Source organism: Taudactylus pleione, unplaced genomic scaffold (assembly GCF_031769625.1).
Source record: "Taudactylus pleione unplaced genomic scaffold, aTauple2 ptg000275l, whole genome shotgun sequence".
NCBI classification, from domain to species: domain Eukaryota; kingdom Metazoa; phylum Chordata; class Amphibia; order Anura; family Myobatrachidae; genus Taudactylus; species Taudactylus pleione.
Genome location: NW_028284677.1, coordinates 2,642,501 through 2,663,858, shown reverse-complemented (window position 1 = coordinate 2,663,858; position 21,358 = coordinate 2,642,501). Strand labels below are relative to the sequence as shown.

Sequence of the window (21,358 nt, the reverse complement as noted above, 5' to 3'; positions counted from 1 at the left end):
GCACAGGGACAAGATCTTTTCCTTTAATAGGCAATGCCATCTTCTAACGTGGAGCACAAGTTTCTACTTCTTCTACTCTTTCCCTAACCCTCTGTACAATCTGCCTTAGCAAAGATATGTCACATTGCACTTTTATTCAATTTTGTCTGACAGGTGTTTCTCACTGCTTGTAACTGCTTCGAAAACTTGCTGTAGGGTGACTTCAGGAGGGGCCAAGGAGTCAGAGCCTTGTAAGCCACCCACAGCAGCGGGCAAGGGGGATGGGGGTTCAAGGGTTCACCATTTGGCACCATGTGGGGGCTGCGGAGTAGAGGAGCGAGCATGTTACCTATATGTTGCCCACAAATGTTGGAAAGCTTTATTATTACCATTTAGATTTCAGTTTGGACAAACCCCACCCAAATCTAAACCTCTCTGCACATTTTAAATCTGCCCCACCTGCAATGCAACATGGTTTTACTAAGATGCACAATTACTTTTTCTTTCTTACGCTGTGCACACACTGGCAGATGTATTGGTCGATCAATTGATTGGCCAATATATCTTGTTTGCGTCGGCCAGTGTGTACCAGCGATATGTCTGCAAACGACGAAGTTCATACATATCGCGTCGGCTGTGCTGCACAGCTGATGCCCAATATATCTGTATATATATTGGGGGCATCGTGCTGTGTGTATGGGCGTTCGCCCGACCGCCCATACACTTGCAGCAGAGGCTGCGGGAAGGGGGGCACGATACGGCCAGTGGGACTCGCGATATGGCCAGTGGGACCCGCAGACAGATAATGGTTGTTCAGTGTGTAGGAACAACCATCATCTGCAGATATATGCAGATCACTCGATCTGCAGATATATCTGTTAGGTGTGTACCCAGCTTTACTCTATTCCCAAATCAGGTCCATAGCCAGCAGGAATTGCAAGGAACATTCCATTAGAAAATGTCTATATAATATATGTGAATACATGATATTTTGTGTGTGGCCACAGACAGTTTTTTGATACTTGCTTAGTGCCCCCCATCTGAAATATTTGCCACCACTGCTTTAGATTGATGAAGCATTGATTGGAAGAGAAGGGTGGTGAGGATACCTTTTATGAGTCATTTAGATCATTTTTATTTAAATTATTAACAAAGTTTACTGCCAAATCTGCAAGTTGTTCAAATTTTTTGGAATGTGACTATAAATACTATAAAGCTTCCTTTTGAGATAGTTTCCATCCACTGTTGTTCATGACAGGGTTTCCTTAATGAGGAGTTATATTAGTGTGAGATGTCTGACATACAAGCCAAGGACCTGTATATGCATTTTAAATGCACATTGACAGGGAGTTGTGCAATGCATTATACAGTAGATGGCAAGGTTCATAAGGAGGAATACTTTGTTAAAACCAAACCATGAGGATAACAAAATAGAGAAAAAGCAAAGGTTTATTTTATCTATGGTTATTTCCCGAATGCTGGGTACATACTTGATGACAGATTAGTCAGTAGACTGATCCGCTGTCCGAGCAGACGATTTGTAAGCTATATACAATTACCAATTGGCTGCTTGATACTTCTGGCCTGACATCTCAACTGGGTGGTCATTTAACTCTGTCCTCCTAGTTGTGATGTCAGGGTCTGCAGTCCCTGCAGTCAATGTACCAGCGTACCGATACATCTGCATTATATATCGGCATTGGCTTTGCTGCAGGGCCGACATGATATGTCTATGAACAATGTTGTTGACAGACATATCGGATATACACGCAAAGGAGAAATATATTTCACTATATAGATATATGATGGATTCTCTGAAGGGTATAAGAAGACAAGTGCCTAATAATGGAGTAATTTTAACATTCTAACTTGGGTTTGGTGAATGACAAATGCTCATATCAAAAGTATAAATAAACCCGGTTTATCTGTTTAATGGTGATGTATGGATTCAGGAATTCCAGTGGCATTTTCTCCTGTCTTTCATAGGAACTTTCAGGAGTAACATATTCTAGAAAGCCTCAGGAGTCTTTATTACGGAAGTCTGCAATCACTGAGGCCTCTTTCATCGTCCCTTCTTCTCTTCTTTTTTTTTACTTGGACTGATGTTTCTTTGCACTGTTGGGCAGAGGTGACCTGCATATCTGTGAAATTTGCGGCTTGGGTGATTATCCCCTGTGGAGTTCCTCCAATCTGCATATGCTCTTTTGACCCCTTTTTCTGAGTCTCATGGTATTCAATCTATGAGGTACTATATATTAGTTACAAATAGAGCACCAATCCCGCACCAGGCATCTATTATGTAATTTATAGTTTACAGTGTAGTTTGTCCTCTCTCCAATTAGCTGTTACTCAGTTCATCTGTGTCTACAGAATAAATATAAAGCTTGCTGAGGTGCTATCCACTACTTAAACATTATAGAAATCACATATACAAAGAAGAAAAGTAAGTAGTTTTAATGGGTACACTGGGACCCACATTGGAAATTTAATATTTTTAATAGGTATGCATTAAAATCTCACTGTATTAAATTTGTTACGATGGTGAAATATAAAAAGATAGAATTGTGCAAAATAGATGAAAATTAACGTGCACAATAAAATATGCAAAACAAAACCATTGTCAAATTGTCATTCTTTCAATATGATCAGTGTTTAGTAACACAGTGGTTCATTACTTATTATAGTTTATTCTGTTATTTATGTTGCAAATAATTATTTCTTAAAGCTAAATGCCTTCATCAGCTCCTAGAAGGAAGTAGCAAATTGTAACAAACAATGCAGTGACTAATATTATGTATAGTCAGTAGTCCAAACTGATACAATGTCTTCTCTTCCTATGCTTAGATGTCTTATCCTTATGTATTGCCATGCAATGCTTATAGTAAATATGTCTTAGCTATGCAGTATACACAAATATATGTTGTAGTTCTGAGCCTCTTAGCTATAAGGTTAAATCCCACACAGCAGGTATAATAATGTTAGTATATAGTTGGTCAACACACCTAGTATTACTGGGTCTACACTACATGTGATATTTATTAGTAGTTCCCATTATATCATATGTGTGTGAATCACATACCATAAAAAAAGATTTTATAGTTAAAAATGTTAGCCTTTGCAGCTCTGGGTATTCATGTATACAATAATGCAGCTGCACCTTTAGGCAATTGCAATCATTCCCAGCACTGCGGATAGCACATGTATCATTTTATACATCAGTAGCTGGAGCATAGGCCTCATATATTTAACATAGCTTTCAATAATTGTAGGCAATAGCAATTAGTCTCAGCACTATGTATAGCACATATATCATTTTAACAGACATCATTGGCTGGGGTTTATATCCATTTAGCAACATTGTAACATTGAATTTAGTTACATGACATTAACAATCGGTTACAAAACATCAATGAGGACCAGTATTACATCTAAGATAGGAAATTATTAGGGGACTACAGTGACATAGAAAATACATCATCTGTCACACCTTGTACTTACCAGATATTACAGTACCTCATATTATGGGTTAGCCTCAAGAAAAAAATCAGAATATGGTCACTATACTACCATTGAAACCATGTTAAACATGATTAAGATGATCACATCACCTGAAAAGGTAATAATACTGAAATGTAGTGATCTAAAATTCGATTATAATAAATCTAAATCACTGTTACTAAATCTACTATGATAATTGGTTACATTAGATGTATGGAGATGGATTGTGATACACCTTATACATATGTGAAATGTACGTCACATATGACATTGTCTCTATCTATACTTCTTCTCATTATAATATATATCACCACTCTCTATGATATTAATTAATAAAATATACGTGGTTGAATATTATATTGGACATCAAATGGAAAAGATATAGAAGATTTGGTAAAAAGCATTAATTCATATATATATATATATATATATATATCTTAAAAACAAAAAAACATCAAAGGATGTGTTTTAATGTTACTCCCAATATTATGAAGTACATTTACTATATGTATTAGGAAGTAGATGTTAGTGGATTGCTATTAAGACTATACCACCATTCTAATAATGTTAAACATGAATAAGGTGATCACTACCTAAAAGATAATAATACTGAAATTAAGTGATCTAAAAGTCAAGCACAATGAATGTCAAACATTATTTTAAAATCTACCATGATAATGCTAGATGGATGGAGATGGATTTTGATATACCTTGGATATATATTGGTATATATGTCTCATATGTCACTGTCTCTATGTATATTTCTTTTCATCATGATAGAAATATAATCACCCCCTATGAGAGAGATATATAAACATATCTGATTAAATTGGACATCAAATGGAAAGATATAGAAGATCTGACCTAAAGGAATAATTTATATGTATATAATGGATAAACTCAAAATCAAATTTTATATAAGATATCTGTTTGAGAAATCACAAATAAAAACATCAGAGGACGTGTTTTAACATTATACTTAATATAATGAAGTAAATTGTTCATATTTATGTTTTAAGAAGTGGATATTGGTGGATTACTATTAAGACTATACTACCATTAAATAATGTTAAACATGATTGATTTGCTGACAACCAATCAGAACTTAGGGAAGGGAATGAAAGGAAATGAAATGACAGGTGATGCTTTGAGAAAGCCTGACTAGTGAAACTGCCGTAGGCTATCTGTAACCGATTGTTAATGTCATGTAACTAAATTCAATGTTAATATGTTGCTAAATGGATATAAACCCCAGCCATTGATGTCTGTTAAAATGATATGACTAATTGCTATTGCCTACAATTATTAAAAGCTACTGTATGCTAAATATGAGGCCTATGCTCCAGCTACTGATGTATAAAATGGTACATGTGCTATACGCAGTGCTGGGAATGATTGCAATTGAATAAAGGTTCAGCTGCATTATTGTATATATTAATACCCAGAGCTGCAAAGGCTAACATTTTTACCTATAAAATCTTTTTTTATGGTATGTGATTCACACACATATGATATAATGGGAACTACTAATATATATCACATGTAGTGGAGACCCATTAATATTAGGTGTGTTGACCAACTATATACTAACATTATTATACCTGCTGTGTGGGATTTAACCTTATAGCTAATAGATTCAGAACTACAACATATATTTGTGTATACTGCATAGCTAAGAAATATTTACTACAAGCATTGCATGGCAATACATAAGGATAAGACATCTAAGCATAGGAAGAGAAGACATTGTATCAGTTTGGAATACTGATTATACACAATATTAGTCACTGCATTGTTTGATACAATTTGCTACTTCTAGGAGCTGATGAAGGCATTTAGCCTTAAGAAATAATTAACATAAATAACAGCATAAACTATAATAAGTAATAAACCACTGTTACTAAACACTGATCATATTGAAAGAATGACAATTTGACAACTGTTTTGTTTTGCATATTTTATTGTACACGTTAATTTTCATCTCTTTTGCACAATTCTATCTTTTTATATTTCACCATCTTAAATTTAATACAATGAGATTTTAATGCATACCTATTAAAAATATTAAATTTTATATTACCAATGTGGGTCCCAGTGCATCCATTAAAACTACTGCAGTGGTACAAAATGAGTTAACACTGCAATTCAGAACAGGCTAGTCCTACTGCGGTATCCTGCTGTAACTGGCCCCCTCCCTAGTTTTAGTCTCCGGCAGCAGGGCTTGTGAAAGTTTTTCCAGATTGGATCTGCAATTTTTAATCCCCGCCTCTCTCACATACATTTAAGTATAGAAGACAAAGATGGAATCCAGTTGTGTAATACTGTACAAGATACACAGATGAGAACACGTGTTTTGGACTGCGTACCAGAAGGTAGATAAATAACAGCATGTCAATGTGTCTTTAAGTCTTGCTCCTGAGGAATGTTTCACAGGTGAAACGTATAGGGACTACCTTTTCCTGGTTACTTTCAATTGGACATTACATGAATGTGGACTTTTTATTGAGACAGTTTATACTGGACATTATTCATAAATATGGAGGCTCCAAGTGCTGGATGTTGCTGCACAATCTACCCAGATAAGCCAACGTTATTATCCTTATTGTGTGTTAACCCGTTATGTTTTGTTTGATTTTTATTAAACTAGCAGATATAATAATAAACCACAGTGATGTATTTTACTTCCACATGAATTCAACTTCATTATAGAAAAACTCTAAAAACATGAGAAGACATACTGGAATGCTGTTATTTTTGTACCTTCTAGTATGTAGTCCATCTCACATGTGACCTCATCTGTGAATCTTATACAGTATTACACTATTGTGTTCTTCCATACTAAAATTGCTATAAATAAAGGTTCCTATGAAAGACCGGACCAAGCATGGTAGGATGTATTTTCCGGTGGTCTGCGTGACCTCCACTCATCTCTGAGGGTCTAATAGTTACACAAAATCTTCTCTTGAGCAATATCGATGATTATAATTAATTATAGGAATATGACACAATATTTTCCTCTTTAATCTATTTTCTATTTCTGATATTGCTACATCTGTGACCCCCTAGATGACTTTATTAATCTTCCATACAGTTTTCGAACGTATTTTGTCCTTTACCATAAAAAACCCAGACAGAGGGTTGCCATTGTTATGCTAGACATAACAACCAAAGCTCCATGTGAGCTAAACATGCAAGCTTTTAGCGGGCTGAAACCACCCAAATATCCCTTGACAAATCAATGAAGTCCACTGATTATCTTACCCATAATGAATTATTGCATATTAATTAAACCTTTAAATTCTACTCTGTTATCTAAAGACCATGTACATTATATAAAAGTATTTTACTCCATAAATGGGAATTGCAAGATAATAGATGGTTTACATGCAAATAATACAAAGGATAATACCAGGCTTGCCTACCCTTCCGATTTGGCCGGGAGCCTCCCGATTTTCGGGTGCTGCTCCCGGCCCCCCCGGAAAGGCAGGCAAGCCTCCCGGCAGCCAGCAACCTTCCCGACCTCCCCCCAGAATAAACTAAAAACCACCGCAGCGGGGTGGGGGCGGTGACTCGATTCGCACTGAATCGCATCATCCTGTCCTCGTCCCCTGCTTCACAATGCCGAAAATAACGGCATTGTGAAAAGGGGGCGGGGCCACGATGACGCGATCACACTGCCCTGGCTCCGCCCCCAATGTGATGTCACTGGCCAGTTCCCTCCCGGAAGGAGGGAACTGATTGTCAGCAAGTATGGATAATACAGTATACAGTACATAACTCAGAAGTGATTTTCTAACTTTAATCCTAGTAATGAATTACCCCATGCAGTTGCTAAATAAAGTTCAATGCAGATTCTATTTAATCTTTCACTAGTATATAACCTTGGTGTTCGTGCAAATATATGTTTATATGTATGTGTGTATGCAAGTGTTATATTATTTTGCTCTTTTCTGTGTATGTGTGTATAAGAATGTGAAGAAAGCATATGGCTGGAAGTAGTGTGAGAAGTGTACATGCGTGTGTGTATGGGGGATTTATGATATATACGGTAATTAAGGGATCACTCTTCCCCCTGCACTTCCGGCGAAACTAATAGTCTATAGATAGATTGTGGAGGGTGATCTATCAGAGAAAACAATTGTGTGTATGGATGTGCATATGTGAAAATATAGAGAGAATACATGGGTATAGAGAGAGCGGGCTTTGTGTTGAAAGCTCATGGTGTGGTAGCCGTGATGGAGTCCTTCTGTAGCATGGATGAGAGAGAAAGATGATTTCAGATTCATTGTAGTGTGTTTGCTTTAGAAAGGGCTACTGTAGACAGGCAATAGAGAGCATTATATATGGTAGCCAGGTGTGTATCTGTGTGTGGTTGGAGAGAGAGAGAGAGTAGCAGAAAGTGTGTATAAAGAAACGAGTGTTACAAGCAGAAAGTGTATAAAGAACCGAGTGTTATAGCAGAAAGTGTGTATAAAGAATTGAGTGTTATATGTTTATATATGGTTAATACAGACCTTATAAAGCAAGTGTGGTATATCCAGATCTCAGGAAGCCTGCTGTGTGTGTGTCTTGGATGGCAATGGCAGAGAAGAGAGAGATATTTGGGCTCTTTCAATTTATATACCTCTTCCCATCATGCATTTCACCAGCTCAAATCCCCACACATCCACATGGCCTGAAACAAGAGACCCTGCTAGGTGTTATGTCCTGCTGTAGCTCCTATTACAATCATGCTTGTTCCTTTTGTTTGAGTTTTTTCAGCTATTTAAAATCTAAATCTGCTGGCCCTTGCATACCTATCTAATGGCACTGAGATGAGTTAATATTGGAGCTCTTTCACAAAGCACTGCTGGAATTCCTGAATCCACACATCACCCACCATTAAACAAATAAGCTTATTTTAGTTATACTTTCGGTACATAAGCACTTGTCACTTAATTCACCAAACCCAAATTAGAACTTTAAAATAACTACACCATTAGGCTTATTTTTTTATACCCATATATTCACATAATCCATCCCCTGATCACCAATTAGACTTTTAAAAGACTGTGGTCATCTTATATGCAACAAGGGAGTGTACTCTGTGAATAGACTTTCTTTATCAATTCTGTATATCTTCCTACTTTGTTTATTGTAGATCACCATATTGTAATTTTTTTTATATATATGTATTAATTTATCTAGAAATAAGTGTTGAGTTCCATCCTTCTTCACATATCCACATACAAAAATAAGAATATTAGAAATAGAGGGGAGATGTATCAAACCTTTGAAAGAGTGGAGAAGTTGTCCATAGCGAACTATCAGCATCTAGTTAGCATTCTATAAAGTTATAGGTTAAAGCTCATTGGTTGCTATGGGCAACTTCTCCACTCTTTAGTAGCTTCAATACATCTCCCCTAGAGTTTCTAGTTTAGAATCCATGCACAAATAATGAATTGTAGTCAAGAATGCGTTTAGGATTGAACCTAAAAGAACTTGTCTCTAAAGTTCGCTAAAAGATAACACAAAATGTGTTAATTCTAAATATTTTTAAGTGTTATACAACAGTTTAATCAGGGGCTTATTATTTTATAGATTGTATAATTGCAATGCATCATATGTGATGTCCTAGGCGGTTTTTATTGCATATTTTGCAAAACCGAAAAATTTTATAAAACAAAAATATTATAGGGTGATTTGATTTATATTAACAAAATTAATAAAACGTAATATTAAGTAGTAAAGTATTTTGCTATTCTTTGTTATAGGTTATGGAGTACTTGGGATTTGAAACCGGTTCGAGAAATAACATTCCCAAAATCCAACAAGCCAATTATAAGGTACAGTAATGCTAGCACTATTTTTTTAAAGGAAAAAATGTCATGCCTCAGGAGATCACTTTCTATGCCACGAAGCGTTTCTAATATAGTTTGTGACATGCAATAAATTAAAACAATTTCTTGCCACAGATTCACATTTTGAAACAGAAATCTGAATATATTATGTAAAAGAAAAAAAACCACACTAAGAGTCAGAATGCACCTGCAGCCACTACTTACTTCCTTATGCTTATTCCTGCATACAACGAAAATCTGTGCGTCAGCATGTGGAATCCTATACCGCCTACTCTATTTCCTTCCACAGACACAGCCATCACCCATCCCACACTTGGTGCAAAAGAACCGTCAGGAACAGGCGTCCCATCTTACACACCCACAACACTCCCACAAGATGAAACCATTCTGTGCTTTCACCTTGGTCACTGGCTAGAAATGCTAATTTCATGGAAAGCATGATGCATTGATGGAAAGATCAATCCTAATGCACTGACCATCTCTGTCTGTATGTGTACTCTGTGAAGTATGCTAACAACCACCAGATACTTCAGCATATCCACTTGCGACTCAGTCTGAACTGCCCCCATGTGACTGTATTGCATCCTGCTAAAAGTAACCATATATTAGGACCAAACCCGTTTACTTTCCACCTTAATGCTAAATAAGATAAATGTTCACAATTCCTGCACTTCCCGCTATCTACTGTAGCAGTGCCGCCTTTAGTTCTGAGTTGGGGTTTTTGGGTTGGAATCAAACAACCATTGGGTGACTGTTAAGTGTTACACCTACATCTTGTCACATGACTATTACTTAGCTGATTATCTGTGAGGACCTATGGACTAATGACAGGCACTTTGCTAACAGTTTTTGGCACAGGACAGCATGCACCTTCTGTAAATATTCAGCTCTTTTCAGGAGTGTATCTATTATGGGTGCAGGGTTTGCGGTGCACACAGGCCCCCGTGTCCAGGGGGGCACACCCTGCACCCATATTATCTAAAACTTACCTCTCTGAGGTCCCGCGTCGGGTGTCTCAGCGCTGCTCAAAACGCTGGAAAATGGCCGCCGTGGGCGTTTTTCGGCATTATGCGCATACGCAGTAAGGAAATCGCTGGGAAAATGGCAGCCGCGACAATTCTCCGGCAATCTGCGCATGCGCAGTAGACTATGGGCACAATATTGATGCTGCGGTGGCTGGGCAGCCGCTTCAGTCGGCTGCCGAGGAGATAGGAGGGGGCTCGGAACGGGGAATGCACACGGACCCCCTCCTCTCTTAAGACGCACCTGGCTCTGTTATGGGTCAGTGAATTTCAATGTACACTGATTCTTATATGGTATATTGTATAAAATAGTATAGCATTTCAGATGGTTTGCAAACTTATGTATCTTAATTATATTATACTTAATCTAACTTATATAATATCTACTGTGATTTGCCAAGGGGGGATGTACTAAGCCTTAGAGAGTGATAAAGTACCAACCAATCAGCTCCTGTCAGTTTACATGCTGTGTTTGTATCACTCTCCGAGGCTTAGTACTCTCTCCCCCCCCCCCCCCCATTAATTTCATTATTTAATGATGAAATAGGTTACACTATGAAGCAAGGTTAGAACACGCTGACTTTTTTACAAAGGGAACAAAAGCATCTTAGGTCAGTATTAATATTTCTGTAATGTACAGTACATCTCGTGCACACTGCTCTGCATTTGAATAGGGAGTATCCATTGAGGTTTTTCCACCACCCACATAGAAAAGGGTCTTTAACTGTAAGGGTAGTGAAATTCTGGAATACTCTGTCATTGGAGGTGGGTATGGCAGATATTATTAATTGGAAATAAAAACAAAAAAAAATGGTTAGACGACCATGTGTGATGTTCTGGTTTTGTTGTGGACCCAGGGTGGTGATAGGAGCAGACACAGAAGCAGATTTAAATGAAAATGTGGAACTTTTAATGAGTGGTTTAGTAGACATGAATATGGCAAAAGTAAAAGTCCAAGTATAACACTGAAGTGTACTTGGGAACTGTAGTGAAGCAAAAGGGAGAATGTCCAGATAGTGACAGACAGGAAAGAGTCCAGTATGCAGGTATGGTGAGCTGAAATTTATATATGTAGGCAGAGGAGATATAATCCAGCAGCGTGTAAGTGGAGGTAAAGTGCAGGGTGACAGCAGACTCAGGTACTCAGGCAGAAGGAAGGTAAATGGAAGGTGCAGAGGAAGTCCAGCGGTTGGAGCAGGCAAGGTAAACAGGCTAGGTAGCATTTCCAAGGAGGCAGGTAATGAGCACAGGAACTCTCTCTCAGCTGTCACTGAGAAACACGTTGCACTGGCAATGAAGGGAGGCTCTGGACCTTCCTAAATACCAAGTGCGCACCGTGACTGGCTGGAGAGAGCACCTGACCCATCAGGATTGGACAACTGAATCACATGTCCGGAGGCAAGATGGCGGCGCCCAGAACCACGCGCAGCCAATGCCCCTCGCCAAACACCAGCTCCACCGCCAGACGGCCCCCGCCACAGCGACCTCACAGGTATTACCCGTCGACCACCATGCCGAGAAATCCTGGTCGTGACTGTACCCCCCCTTATGGGTGGCCGCAGGACACTCACCATGCTTCTCAGGATGGGCAGCATGGAACTTCTTGATGAGTGCGGGAGCATGGATGTCTCGGGCATCGGTCCAACAGCGCTCCTCCAGGCCATAACCCCTCCAGTCTAACAGGTTTTGCAATCGCCCTCTGCGTACACGAGAATCCAGGACCTGGGAGACCTCAAACTCCACGCCTCTTTCAGTCTAGATACAAGGGGGAACAGGAAGAACTCTGTGGAATTTGTTCAGCACCAGGGGTTTAAGTAGGGAAATATGAAAAAAATTGGGGACTTTCAGATAAGGGGGCAACTGAAGGCGATAAGCCACAGGGTTGATTATTTCAATGATGGAGAAAGGGTCCGATGAAACATGGATCAAACTTCATTGATGGTACTCTGAGCCGTAGGTTCCGGGTGGGCAACCAGACTTGGTCCCCAACTTGCATGCGTGGCACCTTCCTACGCTTTTTATCTGCCTGAAGTTTGTAGCGAGAGGACGCCTTCTCCAAGTTAGTACGTACTTGAGTCCAAATAGATACAAGTCTCCGTAGAGTATCTTCCACGGCTGGTACATCATTAGACAGGTAGGCTTTGAAATTCAGGAACCCGAGGATGAAGGCCGTAAACAACTTGGAACAGAGTTTGGTTTATAGAAGAATGATAGGAGGCATTATGTGCAAATTCAGCCCATGGTAGCAATACAGACCAATTGTCTTGAGAAGATGACATAAAAATCCTCAGGAAGGTCTTGATTAACCCTCTCTGTTGATCCATTGCTTTGTGGATGATAAGCCGTGGAGAAGTTTAGTTTTACTTGTAGAACAGAACATAGGGCTCTCCAAAATCTTGCTACAAATTGAGCACCACAGTCAGAAACTATTTCGTCAGGAAGACCATGGAGACGGAATATGTGTTGGACAAACAGGTGAGCCAAGTCAGGAGCAGTAGGCAGTTTCTTTAGAGGTACATAATGGACCATTTTCAAAAATCTGTCTACTACGACCCAGATGGTAGTTTAACTCTGAGAGCTCAGTAGATCCGTTACGAAGTCCATGGAGAGATGCGTCCATGGACGTGATGGAATAGGTAATGGAAACAACTCACCAGCTGGAGCTTGATGTGAAGACTTATGCTGGGCACAAGAGATATATGAAGAAATAAACTCTAATACATCAGCCTTCATGGATGGCCACCAATAGCCTCTCTTTAAAAATTCCAGAGTCTTCCGAGTACCTGAGTGGCCTGCAAAGCGAGAGGAATGAGCCCAGGTGAGGAGCTGCTTCCTTAACTCCGGGGCCACAAAAGTCTTCCCAGTAAGAGGCTGTAACTGTATGGTGGCGAACACTCTTGACTCCAAGACGGGCATTACGCTGGATCTCCGAATTGTTGTCACAGAGTAGGGATCTAGACAGAGCACCCGCTTTCTGATTAAGGGTTCCTGACCGGAAGGTCAGAGTGAACTGGAAACGAGCGAAGAATATTGCCCAGACGAGGGCTCACACACTGGATATTCTTGAGGAAGAGGAGGTTCCTATGGTCAGTGAAGACAGTGAAGGGAAATTTAGCCCCTTCCAGCAGGTATCTCCACTCTCTTAATGCCAACTTCACTGCCAAGAGTTCTTGTTCACCTATAGCATAATTTCTTTTGGCAGGAGAAAATTTCTTGGAGAAAAACCCACAGGGATGAACTCTATTGTCTTCGTAATGCTGGGATAGGACTGCTCCCACAGCTTCTGATGACGCATCCAGTTCCAATAAAAAAGGCCTATCCAGATCTGGTTGTCGTAGAACTGGAGCAGAAATAAAGGCTTGCTCTAAAAGCTGGAAGGCTGTTTCTGCCTCAGTTGACCATAGGGCAGGATTAGCACCTTTACGGGTCAGGGCTGTAATGGGAGCCAACAATGACGAAAATCCCTTGATAAAGCGTCTATAGTAGTTGGCGAACCCAAGCAGTCTCTGGATGGCTTTCAATGTTTGAGGTCGGGACCAATCCAAAATCCCCTGCACCTTCTTGGGGTCCATTTCTAGATTGGAGCCAGAGATGATGTAACCAAGGAATGGCACAATTGGTACACTAAAGACACATTTCTCCAATTTGCAATAGAGGTGGTTCTTCCTCAGACGGGATAATACTTCCTTCACATGTTCATGATGATCCACTAAAGAAGATGAAAAAATCAGTATATCGTCCAGGTAGACAACTGAGACATATAACAATTCCCTGAAAATTTCATTAACAAAGCCCTGAAAGACAGCAGGGGCATTGCATAGCCCAAAGAGCATCACAAGGTATTCAAAATGTCCATCTCTGGTATTAAAGGCAGTCTTCCATTCATCACCTGCGCGAATACGGATGAGATTATAGGCCCCTCTCAGATCTAACTTTGAGAATATGATGGACCCCTTAACCCTGTCGAACAACTCTGTGATCAATGGAAGCGGATATCGATTATTGACCGTTGTATCGTTAAGGCCCCGGTAGTCTATACAAGGTCTTAAGCCACCGTCCTCCTTGCGGACGAAAAAGAACCCAGCTCTGGCAGGAGAGGTGAAGGGATGAATAAATCATTTCACTAGATTCTCCTGGATGTATTCAGACATAGCTTTGGTCTCAGGCAAGGATAGAGGATATGTGCGACCACGAGGTGGCATCTTGGCAGGCAACAGATGGATTGGACAATGCCATTCTCTGTGAGGAGGTAAGACATTCGACTGTTGTTCGGAAAAAACATCAGTGAACATCTAGTACTCCTTAGGAATTGCTGGAGATATTAATGAAACTGTTTCCCTTACAGGTCTTATCTTGGGAAGACAGGATTTCTGACAGTCAGCCCCCCATGAAAGAATTTGCATTGAACACCAGTCTATCCTGGGATTATGCTGGCATAACCAGGGTAGTCCTAAAATTATTTCTTGGGAAGCCTCAGCTATCACAAAGAACTTTAAAGACTCGGAATAAAGTGCTCCAATACGGACTAGTACTGGTTGAGTTTCTTTGTTGACCACTCCATTAGCTAGAGGCCGTCTTTTAGAAGATTGTAGATCTCATTAACTGCTTTGGGGCTCATTTACATGTGGGCACCCCCCTCAGATGTAGCAGTACACATTCACTTTACCGCCATGCTCATAGGTATTGCTTTTACAATATTCCTGAAAAGCTTTTTCAAAAGTAGGCAAGTATGACTTGCGGCCTTATTCAGAGTCGCACAGAGACACGGCTGCGTCTAAACATTAATTCTATGTTTTAGCTGTTCTAGCACTAAATAAGGGTTTAGGGGTCTATGTATTAGGCCTTAGAGAGCGATAAAGTAGATGGAGATAAAGTACCTGTCATTTTTCAAACACAGCCTGTAAAGCAACAGTTAGGAGCTGATTGGTTGGTACTTTATCCCCATCTACTTTATCTCTCTCCAATGCTTAGTGAATAGACCACTTAGTATTTTATGACTACAGAAAGGTTTAGTGCATGGGTTTAGGATTATTTGACTAATGTTAGGTCTACAACTAGCAGCAAAACTTAGGCTAAATTGCTTAACTGTCCAAATGTTATGCCTAGAATTAAGAGTTAGGGGCCTATATATGAACCAATTATGTCCTTAAATCTGTCCTTAAACATGCAGAAACATATTTTAAGTATTTCTGAAATGTAAAAAGAGAAAGCAGATATCAGTAATATAGCCCTTGCTGCAGCCTTCCCCATAGTTTTCTATGGGGACAGTGTAACAAGATCCGCAAAGCATAGCTTTTCGGGTCTTGCATGTGTGGGGTAACGCCATCTTCAGATGGAGTTAGCCCGATAATTTCAATGTGGCAGCCTGCCTAGAAAGGGATTTTGCCATCACCGCTCCGATTGCTTGGAGCTGTTTGCGATGCCAATCGCAATATATTGTCGCATTGAGTATGTGCAGCTGAAGCCACAAATGTGAAGTTTCCTGTCCGTGGTCCAAACTTATGCAATCACTTTACTCTAAATGTACGCCAAGATAAGAGCTCAAGCCCTGACGGCTTACACTATTACATTCCCCTGACAAAAAGATCCCTTATTACCCCAATATGCAGGGATAAGGACTCCTAATTTTCATGAGCTTGATGTAATTTTTTTTTATAAATATGTCCCTGAGGACATATTTATACATACATATATATGTATATACATACATATATATGTATGTATATATATATATATGTATATATATATATATATATATATATATATATATATATATATATATGGGAGTGATAGAATGTTGGAAATTAGCAACAATGTGTTTCTGAGAGGGAATCTATTTCTTCCTAGAATAACCTGGACAGGTTTCTTAGCTTCCTCATTAATTTATAGTATTAGAAACTGTATTAAGACTCCTTTCCATGGGCATTGGAAAACAACACATTTTAAAAGCATAGGCAAAAACTTGTACTTTGTCCATATTTTTATCAGAGTATTTGAATAATTTTCTCATAGCCTCCTAGCTAGTAGTTCATGAGTTCTCCCATAGAGGTTAATTATATTGTACTGAGATTTTCTGCCTGTGGAAATGCCACATTCAAATTGACTCAAAGGGCTGGATTTACTAATATTAAATGCAAAACATACCTAGTTTTACATTTAATATTATTGCCGTTTTAAATTCAAAATTGCAGAGGATTAGCAAATTGCAAAAGCCGCTGCTTAATAAATCAAGCCCGAAGATTGTTTGTACATTTCCAGTCTTACATTATTTTTTTACCTTATCATTTAAGAATGAGTACAGTACCAGGCTTTAAGCTTGGTTTATTTTATTAGGGTTTTTTTACATTTTAGTCAATGTCATGAAACTTCTTCACTTTTGGGTGTTGACATATTTAACCCATTAAATAAATCATTCAATGAAAGTTTAATAATAAGAGATATGGTAAGAACTTACCCTTGTTATCTCTATTTCTGCGAAGTCCATAGGGTTCCACAGGATACCTTGGGGTATAGGCGATGCGGCAGCAGCATCGGGCACCACAGAGTAAAACTTTAGCCTCCCAGGATGCACTGGGGTCTCTGTACCTCTGTACCTCGCCCCCCAGCCAAGGCCATCAGTTTTGTAACAAGCCATAGGCCAGAGGAGGAGAACAAAGAGAGAGAGAAGAAAGTCTGGAACACAGAAGAAACACCTTCTCACTAGTAGGAGACGGAAAAACCGGTGACCAGATTAAAGCCCATCTGCAGTACAATAGAGATAACAAGGGTAAGTTCTTAACATATCTCTTATTTTCTACTTTAGGGTCCATAGGGTATCCACAGGATACCTTGGGGATGTCCCAAAGCAGTATCCTTTTAAGGGAGGGGACGCTCCTGTGCTGGAAGGAGAATCTGCCGCCCGAAGGAAGCATCCTGAGAGGCGAAGGCAGGAAATGCATAATACCTGACTAAGGTATGGACAGAAGACCACGTGGCTGTCTTGCAAAGCTGAACAACTGAGGCACCACGGCGAACTGCCCACGAAGGACCCACAGACCAAGTAGAGTGAGGATTACGAGAGGTTGGTCTAAGAAGGCCCTTATGAATGTAAGCCTGAGAAATGGCTATGCGAATCAATCCTGCCAAAAGTTGTTTAGTGGCAGGTCAACTTTTCTTATGGAAACCATAGAGAACAAAAAAGGGAGTCCGATTTCCTAAAGGAACTGGTACGGTCAACATAAATCCTTATAGCACGTACCACATCCAAAGAGGCCTCACCAGCAGAGAGGACTGAGGAATTAAAGGCCGGTACTAGGATTTCCTAATTAAATGTAGAAACTAGATACCACCTTAGGTAGAAAACCAGGGTGAGTGCGAAGCCCCGCCCTGTCTTTATGAAAAATCAGAAAGGGAGGACTTGAGAGAACCCCCAAATCTGGCACCCTTCTGGCCGAAGTAATGGACAGAAAAAAACACAGTCTTAGCTGAAAGCCACTGAGCCCAGAGGTTTCAATGGCAGTCCTTAGAGAGCCCTCAGGACCACAGCCAAATCCCAAGGAGCGACTGGCGGGACGAAGGGAAGCTGAATACGAAGTGCACCTTGCATCAAGGTGTGGACATTAGGAAGTGTAGTGATCCTAAGCTGAAACGAGACTGACAGGGCAGAAAGTTGCACCTTCAGTGAAGCAAGGCGCAGACCGTGATCTAAGCCCATTTGTAGGAAAGCCAAAACCCTGGATATCCTAAGGACCTGAGGATCAGAACCTCTAGGATGACACCATTTAAAGAAGGTATGCCTCACCCGGTGGTAAATCCCTGCAGAAGTAGGTTTCCGAGCTATGAGCATGGTGTTAACAGAGCTGAAAAACCCCTGGACCTTAAGAGGGCTGACTTAACAGCCATGTGGTCAAAGCCAGACGACCGAGGTCCGGGTGCTGGAAAGGACCCTGAGACAACAGGTCCGTATGCAGAGGCAACAATATCGGGGTGTCAACTGAGAGACCCCGGAGATCTGAGAACCAGTGCCGTCTGGCCCACGCTGAAGCTATGAGCAGAAGCGTGTCACCTTCTTGCTTGAATTTGCGAGTAATTCGAGGAAGAAGGGAAATCGGAGGGAACAGATACGCAAACCTTAAGGGCCACCTGACTCACAACGCGTCCACCAGAAGAGTACTTTCGTCTTCTGTGATTGAAACGTACACAGGCAGCTTGTTGTTGTGTTGGGAGGACATGAGGTCTTTTTCTGAAAAAGCCCCATTTGTTCACCAGTTGGTGAAATACTTCCTGGTGAAAAGACCATTCCCCTGGATGCACGTCTTGACGGCTGAGAAAGTCTGCACCCCAGTTGAGGCCTCCTTGCATGAACATTGCCGAATTATGGCAGGGAGATTGGCCTCTGCCCCAGCTAGAATGCGGGACACTTCTGTCAGAACTGCCCGACTTCAGTTTCCCCCTGGGCGGTCTATGTAAGCCACCGTGATGGCGTCGTCTGACTGTACCTGCGCGGACCGTCCGTGGAGGACATGTTATCTGCTGGAGAATTTTGAATACTGGCTGAAGTTCCAAGGGATTTATTGGAAATGCAGATTCTGTTGGCGTCCACCGTCCCTGAATGAAGTGTGGACCCGTCACTGCTTCCCAGCCCTGGAGACTGGCGCCCATCATTAGAAGGACCCAGTCCGCAGTTGAAAAGGGGCGCACCCTGTCTGGGGAGCAGTTAGTAGCCACCAGGCTAGAGACAGACGGACCACTGGGGAAAGCACAATCGTCTGTGTTTTTAACTTTTAACTGATTGGGCAACCCATTTTATCCAGGATTAGCTGCAGCAGAGGTCTGGAGTGGAACGGCATATTCCACCATGTCGAACATCGACACCATGGAACCCAGTAACCGCATTGTTGAGTGCACAGACACTTGTCGGCTGCGAAGGATTTTGTCCTTTGTCAAAAAGAACCCCTGGTGTTGAAAGACTAACAGGGCTCCGAAATGGAGCATCCTCAGTAAGGGACCCAGGGAGGACTTCTCTCAGTTTATCAGCTAGCCATAATTGTGCAGCACAGATATTGTTAGGCGCAGATGGCGCTGAAGGATTTCTGGAGACCCTGCTAACAACATGAGGTAGTCCAGATAGGACAACAGGTGGACCCCTGCATTCGAAGGTGGTCTGCCATAACCGCCATGAGTATGGTAAATACTCGAGGTGCAGTGGCCAGAGTAAAGGGCAGTGCCTGAAACAGGAAATGGCAGCTTAACAACGCAAACCCGAGGAATTGCTATTGCGCCAAGATAATAGGTATTTGAAGGTAGGCTTCATAAGTGTCCAGAGACACCATGAAATCCCTAGGTCCCATTGCCAATATAATGGAACAGAGGGTCTGTATCCTTAACCGAAGAACCTCAAGACTTGTCTAGGCACCTGAGGATTTGGCTGGTAAAACCCATTGGGTTTGTGTACCAGAAAGAGAATCGAGTAATATCCCTTTCCCTGTTGGGATAACGGAACAGGTACTATAACTCCACCCCAGAGCATAGAGTGCAGCTCTTCTGGAGTTACATGGCCTTAATAGATGGAAGACCTGTAGTGAAAAACCGGCTGGGATGCCTATGCCAAAATGAGAGGGCGTACCCCAGAGAGACCACTTCTCTGACCCAAGTGTCCATGGTAGTCAGATACCAGCACTGGGCAAACTGAAGAAGCCGGCCTCCCACTTTGGGGTCCCCCAAGGGGAGGCCTTAGGCTGAAGGTTTATCCTCCGACCTGGGAGTAGGACGTCTTGTGCTCTAAGCCTGCTTGTTTGGCTTGGCAGATTTTCTGGTTGTTGACTGCTGAGGAAAGGACTGCACTGTGGACTTACCCTGGGCCCCAGAGGCCCGAAAAGATGAAGCACCAGACCCGGATGGGATCGGAGCCGATGGCAGACACGCAGACTTAGCTGCTGCCAGAGTCGCCACAATGTTGTCTAAATCAGACCCAAAAAGGAGCTGTCCATTAAAGGGCAAGCATTCCAAACCTTTTTCGGAATCTGCATCAGCTTTCCAAGAGCACAACCCTAGGGTGCGGCGAACTGCCACGGCTGGCGAGGAGATTCTGGAAACGGCTGCCTCATTAATATGGCTGAGTCTCTGGGATTGCCTACCAACTTCGCCAGTTCAGGCGACGAGTCAGAGTCCAGAGACAATTACAAATTATCAGCCCAGCGCTCCATGGCTGTGGACACCTAGCCCACGGCCATAGCCGTCTGGACGCCCCTCCAACAAGGGAATAACTGGATTTTAGGCATATTTCCACCTAATGATCCGTGGTATGCTTGAAGGAGGCATGGAGGGCATGGTAACGTAGTACTCCACACTAGGCGTGTAACATGAGAATCCACTGCGGAGGAGTCTATTTAGTTTTGGCCACGGGGGTTGCCATCCTCAATAACCAAGACCGCATGGACTGCCCGTATAAGGTTTGGTATATATGTTTTTGACTTAGAATTCTGGTCTGAAAGGTCAAAAATTGTCACTGTCATCAAATGTCATGACCTCACCATCATGCAGAACATTGAGACACTACAGACCGCATAGCAGACTGCAATGATGGCTCCCTCTGCAACACGGCCAATAGGTTCTGTACCGAATTGGACCGTGAACCCACACACGCAGGCTCATGTGAGACATAGGTGGGCGAGAGCAGGAGAGACTGGGAGACACTCAGCGTCCTGGGAAACCCCTATATGGGTGAGGACCCAACCGCCGTGATAACCCCTATGGGGCAACGCAGGGGGTGTGGCCAGTTGACCCAAGCCCAACAAGGCCAGGGTGTTCCTGTACAGGCGCAGACACAGTAACTGGGCGTGATATTAGAAAACACGCCCTGCATAAACTCCCAGTGTTACAATACCCTCCGCTATCAGTACATTACAAGTGGTACACTTTAGCAGTAGGGGAAAATCACGTTCACTCTCAGACATGAGTGTAACAGAGTGTATGTGACTTTCTTCACAAATAAATACTTTTATAGTGAGGCAATGACGACCCTGCAGCACCGCACCAGAA

At 41.5% G+C, this 21,358-nt stretch overlaps 1 protein-coding gene across 1 annotated transcript in view; it reads left to right on the top strand.

Moving 5' to 3' along the window:
* The window catches only part of LYST (lysosomal trafficking regulator), a 507,705-nt gene that overhangs the window by 483,228 nt on the left and 3,119 nt on the right, over positions 1-21,358 (top strand). Inside the window, exon 51 of the mRNA XM_088481579.1 lies at positions 9,231-9,302. Within this exon, the coding sequence (XP_088337705.1) occupies positions 9,231-9,302 (72 nt within the window). The remainder of the gene's footprint in view (positions 1-9,230; positions 9,303-21,358) is intronic.